Source organism: Petaurus breviceps, unplaced genomic scaffold, assembly GCF_028583685.1.
Source record: "Petaurus breviceps papuanus isolate PSGF00001 unplaced genomic scaffold, PetGlider_PUasm1.0 90808, whole genome shotgun sequence".
NCBI classification, from domain to species: domain Eukaryota; kingdom Metazoa; phylum Chordata; class Mammalia; order Diprotodontia; family Petauridae; genus Petaurus; species Petaurus breviceps.
Window position 1 is genome coordinate 18,207,278 of NW_027187349.1, and position 20,148 is coordinate 18,227,425.

The 20,148-nt window shown below is 40.6% G+C and overlaps 1 protein-coding gene across 3 annotated transcripts in view; it reads left to right on the forward strand.

Annotated features, from left to right (window-relative positions):
* Positions 1 to 18,973: 18,973 nt before the first annotated feature.
* The window catches only part of FNBP1L (formin binding protein 1 like), a 116,153-nt gene continuing 114,978 nt past the window's right edge, over positions 18,974 to 20,148 (forward strand). For 2 of the 3 annotated variants that reach the window (XM_069070535.1, XM_069070536.1), the window contains exon 1: positions 18,978 to 19,210. In XM_069070535.1, the coding sequence (XP_068926636.1) occupies positions 19,187 to 19,210 (24 nt within the window). In that variant the 5' untranslated portion in view covers positions 18,978 to 19,186. Of the gene's footprint in view, positions 19,211 to 20,148 lie in introns of all 3 variants that reach the window. The other variant, XM_069070537.1, reaches the window with a different exon arrangement.

The following is a 20,148-nucleotide window of genomic DNA, read 5'->3' on the forward strand; positions in this document are numbered from 1 at the left end:
GGCAAAGGGAAACTGAAGCTAAATGTAAGGACTGACTTATGTAAGGCTTTCCTTGGAGAGACAGATAAAGGAGATGTAGAGTTGGTTCTATGTGTATTTCAGGACAAGAAGAAAAATTATCTGAGACTGGGTCATCTCAAATTGTAGTGCCCGAGATAAATATTTTCCAAAAGGCTTCTATGGAAATCATTGCAGCATATGAACCCTCTTACTGGAGTAGGGGAGGGCATAAAGCCCTCAGCCCCCCGGGGAGGGGTCTTTGCTGTTATAGATGAGAGGAAGTATGGTATGGTGGATAGAGTACCTCATTTTCTGAGTACATTTTATTTTATTAACCTGCCATGTTAATAAGAAATAAATACAGTGGACCAAATGACATTAGTGTATCTACTATGTGAAACCACAAAGAGGGAAAGTCGAAGAGCGAAGCCATTTCACTAAATTAAGCCCAAACATTTATTAAGGGCATACTATGAACACACAATGCTAAGTACTAGGGATACAGTGCTGAAAACTAACATAGTTCCTTTGTTCAAAGAGTTGATATTCCGGGAGTGGGAAGTTTGGGAGCACAGGAAATGAGAGATGTATACTGATAACCATTGTCCACATTAGACTATGATTAAGTACCCAGGAGGAATCAGAGCATGGCGGCATTAGTATTGCCTTTTGTATTTGACTAGGATTTTGTTGCCTCTCCAGTTGACTTTGATACAGAAATCATTGTACGTATCATTCTTTCATCTCTGTTTTTATTACTTACATCACTGTACCCTCTCCATGTTTTCCTGAATTTTCACACTTGTCATTAAGAAAAAATTACTGTAATATTCCACTGGGAGCCAGCATTGGGTTGCAGGTAGAGGCAGTCAAATATTCCCGAGTTCAAGTCTTGCTTCTGATATTTAAGACCATGGGCAAGTCATTTAACCTCTTACTTCTCCAGGCAACTTCTTAAAGACTATGATCAATCAATTAATCAACTAGAATTAGGAGCCTACTAGGTGCTAAGAGCTACGTAGGCAATGGAGCTACAAGCATAAAGAATAAAATACATTAAAGAGAATTGCTGATGTGCACTGGGGGAGGGGGTTTCTGCATTGGGAGTTCCCTACATTGATGAAATCACAGGTCAGAACTAGAAGAAAAAAAATTCCACTATATTTATCTATTTATATAATTTAATCAATCTTTAATCACTGGACAATTGTTTTGTTTCCAACTTTTTATCATCACAGATGATAATTGTGTGAATAGGTTTTTAGTTTCCTTCAAGAATCTATTTGGGTGTCAGTCTCAGAAGTGGAATCTTGTGGTCAAAGGGATTGTTAAGAATTTAGTCACTTTTTTTTTTTGTAATTCCAAGTTGCTGAACAAATTTACAACTCTTCTAGCAATTAGTGAACCTATGTCACCTAAGGGTTGTTTTAATTTGTATTTCTCTGATTATTCATTTTTACAGGAATGCATGTTAGCCAGACCCTCAGGAATTTTTTTTGTCTTATGTTGAGCCTAAACTTACTACCTCTTTGCAATTTCTACCCTTTGCTCTTAGTTCTACTATCTGTAGCCAATGGATTAAGTCTGATCCCTTTTTCCAGGTGATAAGCTCATTGTACTTGAATATAGCTATCATGTCCCCTGATGAATCTTCTCTTTTCCAGGTCAGACATCCCCAGTGTAAGTGATCCTGGCATGGCATGGACTCCAGTCCTTAAAGCATTCCTTAAATTCCTTAAAACATCTTCTAGATGCCATCCAGCATGTCCTTCCCTAAAATGGGATGGTAGGGATTGAATGAAATTAGAACTGCATTAGATGCAGTTTGACCATGGTAGAGGATCTGGAAGAAGAGCCAGAAGAATCTAAGCTATAATATCAGGAATCCAGGGACCTGGGCTTTATAAACCCTGCAATAATTACTATGAATTATTTGAAAAGTGCAGATGTTATGGGAAGGGGGTTGCCTATCTGACCGCCCCAAGAGTATGTTTTCTTTCTAGGCGCAGGGTATTTTCATAAAACTAGATAACTATATAGATCTCTGGGATGACAAAGGGCCATCTACTAGCAACCCCAAGTGTTATTTTCCTTTGGATGAAACTAACCCACACGCCATCTGTGATTATGCCCACAAAGTGGCGCTATAAGTCTGAAGAACTGCGGGGCCCTGAGGAAAGGTAAGATTGTCGAATTGTATTGACTGTTTTGTGGGCCCTTCTGAATCCTTTGTGCACTTTCTTTATTTTCTGTGGAGCAGAATAAAGGTTTTCCAGTGTCGGATCCTGGATCGTTGTTACCTTGAATGATTATCCTGAATCTGGGGGACCCTCTCACAGGGCACCCTGTATTTATGGGGACCTAAAAGTGAGTTGTATTCTGAGGGGGCAACACAAGTCAAAGAGTTAAGATTGGCTGGGGGACTGCCCCTTGGGAGCACAGGATTTGCTGGGCCATCCATGGCTCTAACAAATGGTAAAAAAATAAAAAAAAAGTCCCTTGTCGCTTCCCAAATTTTTCTGAAGCTCCATTAACCTTTGGATACCCTTTCTTTTTTCAAGATGGATAGTCTGATGACACAAACACAGATGTTTCTGATGAGGAAGAGGAGGAGGAAGAGAGGAACATGGATGTTAGAAGAACTCAAAGATCAATTTAGACTTTAAAAAGACATACAGAAGATAGAAGCAAGATCAAGGAAGTGAATACAAAAGAGTGGTATATTCTGCAAGAAATATGTTAGCACTAACCTCTCAGTTCCCCAAGCATCCCTTATCTCTAAGATTAAATTGCCGAGCAATTTTGAGGCTTCTGGGGCAGCTAGGCCATGCAGTGGATAGAGTGCTGGACCTGGAGTCAGGAAGACTTATCTTTATGAGTTCAGATCTGCTCACAGACACTTACTAGCTGTGTGACCCTGGGCAAGTCACTTAACCCTGTTTGCCTCAGTTTCCTCATCTATAAAATGATCTGGACAAGGAAATGGCAAACCACTCCAGGATCTTTGCTAAGGAAACCCCAAATGGGGTCACAAAGAGTAGGATGTGACTGAAAACCAACAATTCAAGGCTGCATTTGTAGAAGGTAGAAGCTCCCTACTCTAATAAAATGACCATAGCTATTGGGGGCGGGGAGGGGGAGATGAATAGTGTTAGGAGTGCTGAAACCTGGAATGAACCAAGACTTGTGATGAATTCTAGGGACAATAAAAAGGCCTTTTAAAAGCCTTATTTGGACAAGAAGAATTTCAAAGAACTGCCCTTTTTTACATGGATGCAATGACAATGATAGATGCTAGAGAGGCACTGGAGGGGTCTTTAAGCAGAAAGTGAATTACCACGTGTCAGGGATGTCACAGAGGAGATGCTTGTTTAGGTAAAGGTTGGACTAGATAAAATCTGACATCCCTTGAAAATATGAGATTGTTATTCTGTGAAAGGCATTGGTCCATTTGCAGAAACCCAGTGTGTTACTATATGCCCTCAACTCTTTTTTTTCCCCAATTAATTAACAAGTTTTTATTAAGTGATTACTATGTAGTAGACCCTGTCCTAGGCATATGCAGAGGACATTGCAACAGTAAAAACCATAGGAGGAAATGTGGACCTATTAAGGAATATTCCTAAGCACATATATCAAACACCATCATGATCTGGTGACTTGAGTGAGCTATGGAACAGAAAGGCATTGGAAGATTTTATTCTTATCTGGTTGGGACATATAATAGGGAACTTGAATAACATATCTCTCAACTAAAGGTAATTTTTTTAAAACCCAGAGAATTCAGAAAACAAAAGTGTATCAGAAATTTGAGATTCCCTCAATTGGTAATTGAAAGCAAAGGTTACAAGTTTCAGACGATACAAGGAGTCAAAGCAGAGTAAACAAAACAAAACAATTTGAACAACAATGACAACAACAATTCATCAGTCAAACAGAAACTTTATTACAGGGGCTTGAAAAGTAAAGAAATTACTGGTGAGAGGGACCCTACCCCCCACTCCCACCTTGGACAACTTCTGCTTATCTCCATGCTTATAAGAAATCCAATACAATGAAAACATGCATTGGGTCAAACAGAAAGCCATGTGCCGTCAGTATAATGAATGAAAGAAGTATTATGTCAAAAGAAAAGACAGAAACTCTAGCTTTACTTCAAAACTAGAAAGCAATAGGGCCAGATAAGCTACATAATCATTGGCTCAAACAGTTCTCAGTAGCACATGGATTAAGAGCAAAACACTTTCTTAGCTTCCTCTCAGGCATAAGCCTGATCTCATCTTTCTTAACAGAGGGCATGACATTTATACTAACAAAAGATGAGAACAGTATTCAAAATACAGGTCATGTCCTTTAAACAAAGTGTTTATAGCTTGTCTCACAAGAAAAAAAAATTATAAACACAAGGAAACAATATATTATTTGAGGAGAAAAAGGGCTTGCTAAGAGGTCCCAGGAGTATGAAGATCAACTTATCCATTTGGTAATTACTGAATCTGTCACAAAAAGCACTGTGACACCTACACATCTGTCACTGATGCCCACAAGTCTTTGATTTAGTTGTACATATGTGGCTTGTTCATGTATTGTTCATGTATACTCAAGTATTTCGTGGATGATATAAAGTATTTGATGTTTACATGGAAAACTGTTTCCCTCAACTCTTTAAGTGGTTATTGAGTTTTTTATACCATCCAGCATTTTGGGATTTTCAGTGAACAGTGTATATCTTCTGATACAAAGGACTGAGGACCTTCTTGTTGGCAAGCTGGAGGAGTAGTAGGCAAATCTAAGCCAAAATATGTGTGAAATTTTCCTTGTGCTCTTACCATGAGTTATTTGAACAGCACAGTTCTTATGGGGAGGGGTTTGCCTATCTGGCAGCCACAAGTATGATATTTTTCTGGAGGTGTCCAAACCCCCATGAGACATTAAGACTCTTCCACTGTTGCTTGTGCACTTTTTACTGGCTGACTGACCTCTAAATCAACATTAGGCCAGCTTGTGACAACCTACCAACTGTAATAGTGATAGAATTTGAAGATCCTCTTATACTGGCAAATAAACAGGAACACAATTGTGTAAAGTATTGGGACCCAGAACTTTTGAATCCCACAGTGGGATGGACTTCTTGGTATAACAGGAAGGGGATGGAACAGGGAAGAACTAATATCTTATATAAGGAAAGGCACAAGCTGGAGAGTCAGAACTTCTTGGAGCAAGCCACATAGAGGCTGAGGAGGAGAGGCCCAGACTGGAGAAAGTGATTTTGATTTTGAAAATGGAGCTTATGGTGGCAGAGTTTCTTCTGAGGGCCAGCCAAAACTTCTGCTGAGAGCTTCCGAGAACCAGCCAGAGCTGCTGAAGACTTCCAAGGGCCAGCCAGAAGCATGACTGTGACATTGGTACTTTGTCTGTTTTGTGTCTATGTTAATTTCCCAGGCAGAAATTGAATTGATGAGGATGCCAGCAATGTGAATGGATGTTATTGTGGCTTTGTTAAGCCTTGTCTTCCCAGGAACAGAAACTGTGAAGGACTTGAGGTGGATTAGATACTGTGGACTTCAGTATGGAACAGGAACTGCACAGAGAGTGAGACAAGGAACTGGGAGCTGTCTGCTTTTGAACTCAGGTGGCAGTTGGTTAGTTTTGGGCAGGAGCTGGGACCATGGAAGAGGAACCATGGAAGCTGAGAGCCTGCCTCGAGTCAAGACGAAAATTCCTTAGGTATTTAATGCTGACTGATGAGATTGTAACTTACTAGTGACCTAGGGGTGGATGGCCTTTGTACTTTGCACTACTCCTTGAGAGGGTACTTAGTAGTGACTGATGATATTGTAACTTAATTGCACCCATGAGTGGAGGACTTTGACCTTTGTACTTTGTGTCAATTAAGGAGGCTTGCCTCCTTAAGGGTGATTGGATTAAGGATTTACTAAATGAATGTTATCCTTTGTTTAAAACTATGTGACCACTTTGGTGAAAGCTATGTGGCCATTTTAGTGATAAGTTGCAAAGTTATATCATTCCGAATGCTATACTTTGTTTTCTGTGAATGTTTTGTCTTAATTTGTTACTGAATAAATAGAGAGTTCACTACACTGTGTAATCAGAACTTGGAAAAGTTCTTTGCAGCAGCAATCCTCTGGAAAGCTGCTCATGCTTGGCTTTACACCAACCAAACTAAATAGCCCTTTTCTATTCTAATTTCAATTATGAAATAATTTAAGAACTCACATTTATATAGCATTCTATCATTAAAAAATATGATGTAGTGCTCACAGAAACTGTATGTTAGTATTATAAATATTTTTGTCTCCATTTTATAAAATAGAAAACTGAGAGGTTAAAAAAATTAGAATCTAACAATGAATGTTAGAACAGGAAGAGACCTCAGAGATCCCTGTGTCCAACCATTTTGTTTTACAGATAAGGAATCTGAAAACCAGAGTGTGGAATGACTTGTTTCTGGTCCTATGTACGGCCAGTAAGCATTGGAGGTGGGAGTCAGACTTAAGTCTCTGGATTCCTGGACCATTATGTTCTGCACTATACCAGTTGTCCCCAAAGTCAAGAAGTTAGTAATGGGAAGAGCTGGGACTCAAAATCTAACCAAGTCCAGTTCCTTTTTCCATATGTGACATTGTCAGCAACCAACTGTGTTAGAGGAGAGAGAGCATCTCAGTGACCAACTGTGAATTGTCTGTAGAAATATATTATTGTGCCTGTTTGGTTTTCAAGTTTAAAAATAATCTATTCAATTTCATTAAATTTTACAATTATTCATTGAGAATCTGATATGTACAAGACACTGAGCCAAATGCTAGGTAGTATTGTGAAAATAATAATAATAAAGAACATTTCTATAGCACTTTAAAGATAGTAAGTGCATTACAAACTATTTCATTTTATCCTCTCAACAACTTTGGAAGTAGGTGCTATTATTGTCTCCATTTTGCAAATTGAGGGAACTGAGGCAGATACTGACTTGTTCTGGGTCACACAGATAATAAGTATCTGAGGCTGGATATGGACTCAAGTCTTCCTGGTTCCAGGTTTAGTATTCTATTTACTGAATCATTTAGCTGGCTTTGTAGTCAGAAGACTGGGTTCAAATCTAGCCTCTACCACTGTGTGTGACCTTGACCCACAGAGCATCAATATAATCAACTTTAGACTAGTAAAGGGATATTTTGATTGTTTATTAAGTTGTCACAAGCTGGCCTAATGTTCGATTTTATGACACTTGAAATCCCTAAATCCTGATTTCCTCATCAATGAAATGAGAGGACTGGACCAGATACCCTTTGAGTTTCCTTCCAGCTCTAACTCCCTCCCTTACACAATGATAAATGGGAACTTTATTTCATTTCATTGGTTTCTTCATTGATAAAATGGGGTTGGAGTAAATGAAGTTTCTTTCCACTCCTAAATCTATGATCTTCCAGTAGATACCACGAATAAGAAAGAGAACCTAAAGGAAAAAAGGAAAAAAACCCCATAAATGTCCATCTTTCCAGTTCATTTTGGAAATTTTACTAAAAAATGAAGGGGGGAAAAAAAGCAAATATTTTAGTGGCCAGGTGTGTTGACCTCAAATTGAAGGCCAGAATAGTGATTAATGATGTCAAGGCTGTAGTATATACTTCACTCAAAGTTGGAAATCAAGTCCACTTCAAGATATGTGCCTATTCCCTTATTCACTTTTACCCATCCCATTTTGGGTTTGGAAGATTCAAGGTTTCCAGTATCAGTTTTGGGACAGGTAGGAAAATCTCACTATAGCTAGTTTTATCATAAATCCTTCATTTATGACTCAACTAGGTAATAGGAGAGGCAGGCTTTCCTCAGGGAAGAAAGGACAATCTGTAGCATTGCTTGCTGTCTAGGCTTTCTTTTAGGGAAGAAAATCAAAGCTAAATAGAAAGGATTTTTTTTTCCTTTGGTAAATACTCTTTTGTGGCAGCATGATTTAGAAGATGAAAATCTGGATTCTTGGGTTCTGCCCAACTCAGACCTTATGTGAAGCAGGAAAAAATATATTACCCATGTAAACTTGGGCAAATAACCTAACTTGAGGTGGTCTGACCCTTTTTCTCATCTGTAAAATGAAGAAGTTGGTACATCAGGGGTTCTTAGTCGGGGAGGGGTCTGTGGATAAATTTCAGGGGGTCTGTGAAATTGGATGGGAAAAAATTACATCTCAATTGATTCCATTTGTAATCCTATGTATTGTATTTTATGCATTTAAAATCATTATTCTGAGAGGGGTCCAATAAGGTTAACAGATTGCCAAAGGGGTCTATGATACAAGGGATTAAGAACTCCTGGTAGATTACCTTCCTATCTGGAAAAGTTTCTTCTCTTACACTTTATAGAATCACGACACTATCCCACCTTTACTCCTTTAACACATTCTGGTCTATGCGCTAACTTGTCACAAAGGATACTTCCCATCTCTATGCCTATGTACTGGATGTCTGCCAAGCATGGCATGCTTTCCCTCCTCACTTAATCCCTCTTGGAATCTGTTTCCTTCAAGACTCAGTTCTAACACCTCCATTTGCATAAAATCTTTCTCAACTAAACCAGACCTTTTCTGCATTTCTGGGCTGCTAATGCATTCCTCTCCAAAGTAACCTATATAAATAAAAATATACATAGATGTATATATTGACTCCCATGTTAGAATGTAAGCTCTTTCAAGGCAGAGGTTGTTTTGCTCTTGTCTTTATGATCGTAGGACTTAATACATATATTAAGCACACAGTAGGCACTAAATGCTTAATTGATCTCCTCCTTAGGCTTAGTAGTTGCAGCACAGTAACTGAGTGAAAGGTCTACACGTAGAGAATGGAAATTCTGAGCTATGAATGTCACAAGTGGAGCAGGGTGAGGCAATTTACTCTTCTATGAGGCAGACCGGGCAAATTCTTGATACCAGGCCACAAGGTTGAGTTTCCAGGAGTGGCAGGCCATCACAGGTCCCTGTCACTCTTCATTACATTAATACGTGAAGGATCTGAGTTGACTTTGTCAAGTGGGGAACTCCCTGTGTGACTTAGTAGACAAGACCTAGGGAGTTGCCTGGGTCACTGAGAGGGTTAGTGATTTTTACCTGGATCATAGTGAAGTTAAAATATCAGAGGTAGGTATCAGAATATCAGAACTCAGATCATCCAGCTTCCAAATCCAGCAAACAATCCATCACACCACAGCTGCTCATATCTGGCTATCTCTACTCATTAGAAATATAGACGGTATAGGCTACTTGGTGGGTCAGTTGTCAAATGCTAATTTTGTCCTCTGGAACTATGTCATACTTAGTATTTTGCTGAGGACTCCAACTGGAGTTAAACATTTCTTTGACACACTAGATATTTCATCTTTGCTCATGTTCCCTGGAATGCCTTCAATTTGCCTCCTTCTTTATCCCCCATCCCTAACCATCTCCATCTCTCAAAATCCCTCGCACCCTTCAAAGCCTGGTTCCAAAGCTATCTCTAATATCTTTATATATTTTGCATTATAGTTACCTGAGTAGAGGTCGTCTCCCCACTAGAATACATCACGAGGGCAGGGATGTGATCTTATCAATCAATCAGTCAATCAATAAACATTTATTAAGGGTCTACTATGTGCCAGGTACTACTATGTGCTAAGCACTGGGTATACAAAAAGACAGTCGATGCTCTCAAGGAGCTTACAATCTCATTTAGACTTTGTATCTCTTCTTAGCACCTCTCTCAGTGTCTGGGTGTTCTGAGTTCACTCAGTAAATATCTGTTGATTTATATGGAATGAAATATCCTCCATGAAAACTTCTGTGATCCCCTAGTTGGAAGTGATTTCTTCTTCCTCAGACATCCATGAACTTTTTCCTCTTCTCACAGTTATTAAATGTGTATTATATTTATCTCTATTACATGTATTTCATTTATCTACATACATATCTTGTTCTCCCTACGTCCCAACTCCCTTATATATCCCAACTCCTTCAAAAGTATATAAGCTCCTTGAGAGCAGGAATCATGTCTTTTTTCTTTGTGAAGTGCACTATGCTAAGACCACTTAGAAAAATACATACTCATTTTTTCTTACTAAAAAAACAAGAACCATTGCTCATAGTGGGAAGTTACTAGTGAATGGATAAATGAATTTGGGTTCATGCTGCCTATGACCTATAATTCTAGGCTGCATACATGCATAGCTCTTTCTTTCTCACTTTATTGGAGTGGTCCTTCGAGGTGTATGAGTCATCTTGTAAAGACTAGACTAGTTCTGGAATCCTTTTAAGATGGGGGTCCATGAAATCAGAATTTCTATATAATTGATTTTCTTTTATAATCCTGTGCATTTTATTTTATACATTGAAAAACATTATTCTGACTATTGTACTATAAGAAATGGTGAACAGGCTGATTTCAGAAAAAAAGGAAAGAAAAACTGATGCAAAGTGAAGTGGGAAGAACCAAGAGACCATTGTAGGCAGTAACTGCAATATTGTGTGGGGATCACCTGCAAATGACTTAGCTTTTCTCAGCAATACAACAACTGAAGACAATTTCAAAAGTCTTATGATGAAAAATGCTATCCACCTCCAGAGAAAGAACTGATGGAGTCAGAATACAAATTGAAGCATACTATTTTCCTGTTTCTTTATTTTTAAATTTTTTTGTATGTGTTTTCTTTCCTAATATGACTAATATGGAAATATGTTTTGTATGATTGCACATATATAACCTATATCAGATTACTTACTGTCTCAGAAAGGGGGGAGGGGAAAGAGGGAGGAAGATAAATCAGAACTCAAAATATTAAAAAAACGAATATTAAAAGTTGTCTTTACATGCAATTGGGAAAAAATAAAATATTATTTAAAAAAAAGTAAACAAGAAAAGCATTATTCTGAGAAGAGGTCTATAGGCTTCACTGGATTGCCAAAAGGGCATTAACCAAAGTCTACACAAAAAATGATATGAACCCCCTCTAATCTAAGGGGATCAACTGGCCTGTGGTAGAGGCTATAGAATGCACATTTTGGAATTCTAGATCTTTCTGAATGCTTCCTAGACCAGTGTAACTTATGGAGGAGGAGTAAAGGGGCTGTAATCAACTGAGTATCTCTGGAATTTTGTGAACCAGAGATGACTCAGTGCTAGTTTAAACCACACGGGATTGTTGCTTATCACAGTGGTGGAATTTCAAGACTGGAGCTGAATACTCCATTTTCTGGTTTGACCAGAAATTGGATATAACACTTTAGAGTTCACAACGTACTTTATATTCCCTATTTCATCTGGGCCTAATAACAACCCTGTAAAGAAGGTAGTAGTAATAATAATAATAATAATTTGCAAGCATTTTTATTTGAATTTTACAGATAACGAAGCTGATACTCAGAGAGGTTGCCACTTTCCCATGATCATGATGGTAGTAAATGTCTACCTAAGAATCAAATAAAGGACAATGGAGAGTCACAAAGTGGGCACGAGCAGGTTGTGACACACTTCAAACAAGTTATTATTTAGGAGAAGTGGCATAAAATATACTAAGTCCAAAAATGTGTGATTGAGAAATTCATCACCTGGTGAAAATTTACTGATGGACAGACAGCCTGTATGTTCTACTAGTATGTAGAGATGTAGAGATCAGGCATCTAGATGGGGTGATGGCTAGAATGCTGGACCTGGAGTCAGGAAGACTTGTGAGTTCAAATTCTTCCTCAGACATTTATTATCTGTGCAATTCTGGGCAAATCAGTCTCAGTTTTCCTCATCTGTAAAATGGGAATAATAATAATAGCCCCTATCTCCCAGAGTTGTTATGAGGACAAAATAAGATTTTAATATGCATATTAAATATAATATTCAATAACATAATGTGTGTATCATATTCATTTATACTTTCTATACAGTACTTTACAAATCTTAAAGTACTAAATAAGTGTTAACAATTATTATTGTTTTTATTATTAGAGAAGACCCAGAGCATATTGGGTGGGACTCCTTAAGGCTAACCAGTTGGAAGACAAGAACAAATTGTCATACAGGATGCATGGGCATAGATGGGTTATGATTGACTACAAAGAAAAAAAGATGAAACAGCCTCTGTCCTCAAGGATTTTACATTCTATCTGGGGAGACAATTTTGTCTTTGGATCTCTAACACTAAGCACTGTATCTGGCACTTAATAAATTTTTGCTGATTGATTGATTATATCCTTGGAGGGATTTCCTATCAATGAAATCATAGATCCACTAGAATGCTGGAATGCTGGAAAAGGTTAGATTTTTAGGTAGCTCCATTTGTAGCCATGATCCTTCTAGAAGGGACTAGGATAATGAATTTTTTGGAACTGTTGCAAATCAAATAGAGATCTATATTTATTACCCTTCTGTAGATAATTGTGATATCTCAAAAATTTTGTAGCAGAGTTCCAGGAAAGTTTAATTTTAGGAAGGTTTTAGTCTGGTTTATCAAATCACCTAGAGCAAGCTGTCAAATATTTTTGTCCTACAAAGCCTCCTTTGCTATTAATGGAACTTGGTTCAAATTAATTCTGAGATTAAAAAAAAAATCTCTTAACAATGTGTTAAGGAATTCCACTCCAACAAAATGACTACCAGATCTGTAGTTATATAATAATACAATGGAAAGGAGCCAAGTACTATTTAAAAAAAAAAGCTGAAATCAGTTACCCCTTTAAACAGATTTCCTCCATTTGATTTAAAAAGGATTTCCCTTTTGCTGCCAGGTTTCATTAGTGTAAAACATGAGATGCTTAGCCTGAAATCATTAATGATCAGTAGGATCCCCAAAAGAAATAAAATAATTCATGGCTTCCTTTTTGCAATGAGCCACCTTAAACTATGCTCTTGAACTTTGGGACCTGTTCCAGCACTTGGTCAGAAAAACTCTTGGCAGTACAGGAAGTAGTGATTGTGATTAACCAACCCATGTGGCCATTCTTCATTTGGGTAGTGTGGCTCAGTAGTTCAGAATGACATGTTTCCAGTATAATATTTCAGTTTAAACATTAAAATGCTAGGTACATGTCCCTTGGGTACTTTTCACAGTAATATCTTAGTTTTAATGGATTGATTCAATTCCTTAGATAATTATAAGGTAGAAACTCCCCTTGCAGTTTGACCTTTATGAAATAGCCTTCAAAATATTCTGCATTTCTTTGCAGTTCGTAAGGAGTTGCTTCTGTTTATGTCAGAGGTCATCTCCTTCTGGCAATGGACAATGCCTCTGTGACATTAGAAAATATAAAATATCTATGTACCCAGAATAATACTCTCTGAATATTCTCCTTCTACCTAATACATGTGGACCAGGGTATTTGGTTTTGTTTCTTTTTGGTAACTACTCCTTAACAAAATACCAATTGTTTCTCAGTCTTCACATGCAATTGACTTTGCCACAAATGAAATTTCCAAACAGCCTCTTGATTTATAGTCAGGGTGACATATTTGGATTAGTGAATTATTCTGTATGCCAAAACCCAGCAGTGATAAGCTATGTATCATATTTACATCTAGTAAAAGAATTCATACAGGAAGAAAATCTGAGACTTAAAGAGAACATTAACCCAATTTTATAATGTGAATAAATTATAAAAGAGAGCCATAATGATATGCTAGAAATAAATAAATGTGAAACATCTCTATGAGAAGAAAACACAAATCACCAGTGTTCAAACATATGCCTAAAAGGGAAAATACATTAGGCATATGCTTTAAATGCCTGTTTCTTATTAATTAAAAAAAGGGAGACATTAAAACTATTTGAAAACATGATGAAAGTCCTGTGAAGAACTGAAATCTTTCAGGTTTACTTAGTAGAGCTGCTCCAAGGTAAAACACATGAAGAAAACACTATGGTTAGAGTAAATGTTTTCTCTTTGACCTCTGGTTCTTTACTTGGGAATCCAGGCAAAGCAGTTGGAAAACAAGAGAATAGACTGTGAGCTTTCTAATTCACTAGCTGCAGAAATATATGAAGTAGTAGGAAAATTAAGCTATAAGTGAATTTTAATAATAGTATAAAGCAATTTTAAAATTAAAGAATTGGTTTGACAGACTATTGAAAACTCAGATTTTTTTTTTTTTTTGGCCAGGGCATGAGGATGAGGAATCTTGAGCCCATGATTCCATCAGTGGCAGGACTCCTAGTATAGAACCTCCCTTTACTGATGGAGATCAGCCATGAAAATGTAACTTGAAATCTTTAAGTTGGAGGGTGGGAGTGGGGGGTTGGGATAGGGAGGTGGGAAGGACTAGGAAGGTAGGTGACTTGACCTGCCTATAGGCACATTGCTAGTATGTGTATCAGTGGCAGAACTTGAAAGTCTGCCTAACCCCAAGATAGCCATTCTATTAACTACATCACACTGCTTTTTAGATTATGAAATTTAATGGAAGCAAAAATGGCAATTCATGGTATAGCACATAGACTTCTCATCTTTTTAAGACTTTTCAAATTGTTAACATATATATCAAGTAAACAAAATACTTTTGGGTTTTATAATAAACCTAAACTCATAGCATAATGTTGGATTCTATTTTTTTTTTACATAGTAAAATATTGTTAAGCCTTATTGTTTTTGCAATACTCTTTGATGCTCTGATGGACCTGTGATATTTCAGGCATGGGTAAAACTTCTAAAGGTGCTGATAAAACCTATCTATGCTTACGTATCCCACGTGACTCATGTCCATCTCTCTGTTCTGTAGGGTTCCAATCAATGTACTTGGAGTATTCTTCTAGACCAGGGGCTTGTAACTCGGGGCTCATGAACTTTAAAAAAACTTTTTGATGGGGCAGCTAGGTGGCGCAGTGAATAAAGTGCTGGCCCTGGAGTCAGGAGGACCTGAGTTCGGTTCTGGCCTCAGAAACTTAATACTCATACAAAAAAACTAGCTGTGTAACCTTGGGCAAGTTACTTAACCCCAATTGCCCTCCAAAAGGCAACCCCCCCCAAAAAAACCCTAAACATTTTGATAACTGTATTTCAATATAACTGGTCTCCTTTGTAACTCTAAGTATTTTTTTTTTTATTTTAAATGATTAAATGAGATATTTTTTTAAAAAAAGCACTTAGCACATTGCTTGGTACATTGTGGGAGTTATATAAATGTTTAGTCTTCCTCTCCCTTATTTTATGAATTTAAAAACATTGTTCTAAGGAGGGATTCCTAGGTTTCAACAAACTCTCATAGGAGTCTATGACACGAAAAAGGGTAAGAACCCCTGTTCTACATCTCTTGAGATTTCCAGTTGGAGCACATAGCAGTCCAGGGGTTATCCCTCATTCCTGATATGTGACTGACCCATCATCTTTTCCCATCAATCATCTCCTTAATGACACCCTCCATATCACTATGCTGCTTCTGTACAGTTCTGCACTTTAATGTTTCAGCCTACTCATGCCCACCATGTGCCTCTCCACTGTCCTTTGGGTGACATTTTTTTTAGAGATTGGGATTTTCATGATTCTCAGCTGTACAGTTACAGTACTACTGAATTTCTTTCTTTTTTATTGTTATAAAAATACAAATTTCTTCTTCTGTAGTGGTGGCTTTCACCTTGTATGCCAATTACTCATGGACTTTGTTGAAACATAGTAAATTTTAATATCATAGATGCCTACAAATACACTTTGAGAACTTGTTTGAAGTTTCTAGTAGGAAAGTTGAGTTCCTTTATAACCTTGACCAAAGAATGGTATTGTTCTGTCAGGGAAGGTTGGCCTTTTCAACTAAATGTAAAGTTCTGAAGGGGAAGGCAATGGAGTGGTGCAGGGACCCTTCAGCCAATCTGTCAAATCAACTTAATCAGTTCTGGCATCAGTGGGAAGATAGGCATTTTGATTAGATACCTTTCCCACCTGTGTAAGAGGCTCAAGCTTCAATACTTTGTGTAATATCTTTAGTTTGTTTGTATGATTCAGAGGAAATAGTTTTATTGCAGAAAGGATTCTCAAAGGAAGTTAGACTCATTACGCTAAGAAACCCTAAGGTAATAGTGGGATGAATGAAATTCTCCCTTCCTTTCCCCTGTCCTTGGGTTTTCATTTTGTATGGAAACATGTAGTGCAGTTTGGAAATTTATAACCTTCAAAGAGAAAAATATTGTCCTAAAAATGGATTCCTGTTCAGAAACTTCTAAAAAAAAATCACACCACATTTCTTCAGGAGGTAAGCCAGTATCTTCCACTGATGTCTGTATACAAAGCATGATTAGAGGTTTTAGAAGACAGTGAATTTTAGATTATTATACAGTTCAATGAGCCAGCATAGCACTGTGGTTTAAATTAAGCTTCCATACCCATACTAAAATCTCTGATTCAGTGACTTAGTTAAGCTGAATGTTAGGATTGATATAGTTTTAGTAGAACTATTTGCCGTTTTTGGTAAACATCAAAAGTAGCAGATAGGGAGAGAGCGGTCATGGCAGTGAAGTTAAGTGATTCACAGTGTCACTGAGGACTCTGAGTGACATTAGATTTAAAATAGCAGAATAGGAAAGAATCACGAATTTGGAAGGAAGTATTAAATCAGCACTCTATAACCGTTCTATTGAATGATATACTTGGAAATTTTTTAATGTGCCACAGCACATGTACTTTGAAATGGGGGTGCAAGTATATATGGTCCTGCTGGTTTCAGTTTGGGGCACAAAATTCAGTAACTGGGCTATGGGAAGTATCTCAAATCTGTTGCATTAAGTCAGAATCTACCCTAGGCTAAGTGCTGATATAAGAGAGCTTAAAGAAGCATATGGATTAATGTGGGGAGAGATTCAAGTTAAATGGGCACAAAAGCAGTCTTTGAAGGGTAGGTATGTGAGGCAAGGTACAGCTTGCTGTGAAACAGCTTAAGATCTTCATAATATGATTAAACCCTTGTTGGCTTCTCCTCTCCCTCCTTTTGTTGACACAATGGTCAGGAAGTCCTGGGTTAACTAAGTGGGTTTCAATGTAATTTTCTTAGCAGGGATGTAATTAATACTAAAGCTTACCAGGGAGCTGCTGACTGGACCAGTTAAACTAGCTGAGAGTAGTTAATGATTGTTCAATGAGGTAGTGGCCCTGTCTCCAATGTTGCAGACAACCCAAAGGTAACCAAAAAAAAAAATCCTAAATGCAGAAGAGGCTTCATGGACACAATGCTTAATTTGTGTGGTCTGGTAGGTATCTAGCTCACAAGTTTTTTTCTCCCTCCTCCTTACCAAAAATCCAACCAGCTTGCTATTGGAGAAAATGGTAGAACATGCCAAGTCTTGATTTTAAACTGCTCTCATTTGGTTGAAACTTATTTCACAACACCACAAGTGGACTTTTGAAAAAGGTATTGATTGGTTTTCCTTGTATAGTTTCATATAGAACGTCTAAAATTAGAACATTTCACTTAAAAAAACCAACCTACAAACTGATACACAAGAGAGGTTTAGGACTATGTTCACTTTTTTTTGTCACTGAAGTTTAAACTCTCTTCTTGGCTTTTCACTACTCCCTCTCCTCCATTTGGAAATTTTAGGGACTTTGAAGGGCTCTAAGAGACAAGGAAAGAAAAGGTAGTTTGATACTGGAAGAAAGGGACTAGATTGAGATTGACTGACCAGGGTCCACAGCCTGTCTTCACCACTCAATACCTTTGTGACCTTAGGCATGTCGCTTAAACTCTGAACCTCAGTGTCTACTATCTGTAGAAAGAATGCTTCAGATGATCTTACCGTCCCTTCCAGTTCTAGATTGTACATGTGACAAGTGAGTGGCCACCCATAATGGCATGAGCACTGAATTTGGAGTTAAGAACTTCTGAACTCTGAGCACTGCAGTCAAAAGCCATGAATCCAGAAGACTGAAGAAGAAACAAACCACTTATGTCCCTCAGCGAGATGATCTTAAAGGGGAGAACTTAACAGATTTTCATGCATGGCCAATGTGGGAATTTTTGTTGGACTATTTTTTCCATTTTTTTCTCCCACAATTTGGGGAGGGCCCAGTGGTACATTTGTATAAATACATTTTTTTTAATATAAACGTGTATTTGCATAAATGTATGTAAACATAAATTTAAACACACACACATACACTTTAAGTCCCTGGTTTTGGTTGTGTGACCAAGGCCAAGTCACCCAATATTTCTGAGCCTCAGTCTCGTCATCTTCAGACTATAGGAATGTAGGGAATAACCTTAGAAAAATGCTTTGTAAACCAAAAAGCTCTCCCCATTAAGAGGACTTCTGACGATCCTAGGAGGATCCTAGATGGACGTACTATTCATGCTCACTGTTTCCCAGTATTCAAAGAGCTAGGCTATGGACACGGGACTAGGCTTGCCAAGCCACGGAAGGCATGGCCACGAACTCTTGGGTGGAATTTGCAAAGATGAAAATGTAGGCTTGTCGGTGGGGAAAGCCTAAAGAGAGAGCTGTCCAAGAGCGGCGCCTGGGGGCGGTGGGCTCCCTCTCCACGGAAAGCCCGGACGCCGAGCCTCGAAGGGTGAGGATCAGGCGTGGGGCTGGAGGGGCTTTCCCTTCAGGGTGGCGGGTCGGTCCTTTCCAAAGCCGGAATTTCGGGCTTCTCCGGGGCCGGGGCATTTAAAATATGCAAATACTAGAAAGAAGCAGCGCCCGCTGAGCACACGCTCAGCCCCAGGAAGTTCGGGAGGCTTCTGGCCGCCGTTTTTCCCAAAAGAGGGAGGTGTGAAGGGCGTGTGGCTTCGCCGCTGCGGGTTCGGAGCCCGAGACCGAGGTCTGGGTGGAGGAGAGGGGCATTTCTTCCTTTCCTCCATCCGGCCGCTCCAAGGCAGCGGGGCGTGCCCCGAGGACGACGCCCACTCCCAGCTCAGCGCAGCGGTCCGCTGGGAGCCCTGGGCTCCGGGTCCGACGGGGCGCGGCGGATCCTCCCCGATCCCGGCGTGCACCGCGACGCTCCCGCTCCATTCCCCCCTCCCTTCGCTCTCCCCCTCCCAGTGCTCCAGGGGGCGGGGACGCGGCGGCGGCGGCGGCTTCTCCAGTCTGGTCTCGGTCTCACTCACTCACTGGGGAGCCCGGTGGCGGCGGCAGCCTCGAGCCGGAGGGAAGGACTGGCTGACGGCACTGCCAGCGAGCGGGTGGACAGACCGACAGACCGACTGATCGATCGCCCGCGCGAGGCGCCTCGAATACCGCCATGAGCTGGGGCACGGAGCTGTGGGTGAGTGCGGGGCGAGCCGAGCTGCCGAGGGGCGCGCCCCCTCCCCTCCTCTCTTCTCCCTTCCTTTCCGCCCGGGGCCGGACTGAACCGGACCGTGAGAGGGGGCTCCTAGCCACCGTGGGGGCGCCAAGGACTGGGGGCAGGGGCCTCTGGAGGAGGGAGGGTCCCGCTCTCTTTGTGTGCGAGCCCTGCTCGGGGCCCCCGCGCTATTCGCCTGCGGGGGATCGCGGGGACTGGGGAAGGGCGCCTTGTGGCCCCCGATCACGGCTTCCGCTCTCCCCTCCTTCCCGGGCCCCATCTTGGGGGGCGCCCCCTCCCCTTTTACTCCCGTTAGCCCCCTCCTCTTCCTCTTTTCCTCCCCCCCGCCCCTCCCTCCTTCCCTCGCCCCCCTCCTCTCCTGTTCCCTCCCTTTTTGCTCCTTCTCCCCTTAGCCCCCTCCTCTTCCTCCTTCCCTCGCCCCCTCCTTTCCTAGTCCCCCGCCCCTCCCTCTTCCCCTTGTCCCCTCTTCCTTTAGCCCCCTCCCTTCTCCTTTCCTTTACCCCTCGCCCCCTCCCCTTTCTCACCCTCGGGGCGGGCCAGGGGCAGCCAGCGCCCCGGCTTCCTTTGTATCTCGGGGCTGCCTTGGGAGGGGAGGGGCGGGACCCTATTGTCCCGAAGGAGAGGTGTTTGTGTGGGTGGGAGGCTCACCACCTTCCTCCCCCGGGCAGGGGAGACGGCGCAGCGGCTGGGCGGGCGCGGGGCGCCCGAGCCCCCCACCCGGGTCCCCGTGGGGAGAGCGGAGGGGCCGCGCGGCTTTGTTCCCAGGCCCGCTCTACACGCCCATTTTTTCCTTGTGCTCGGCTCGCGGCTGGCGCGGGCTGTGGCGGCGGCTCCCGGGCTGTGCAGCCGAGCCCCCAAGGGGAAGAAGCGCCTACTGTGTGTCGGGCGGGGGGGGGGGG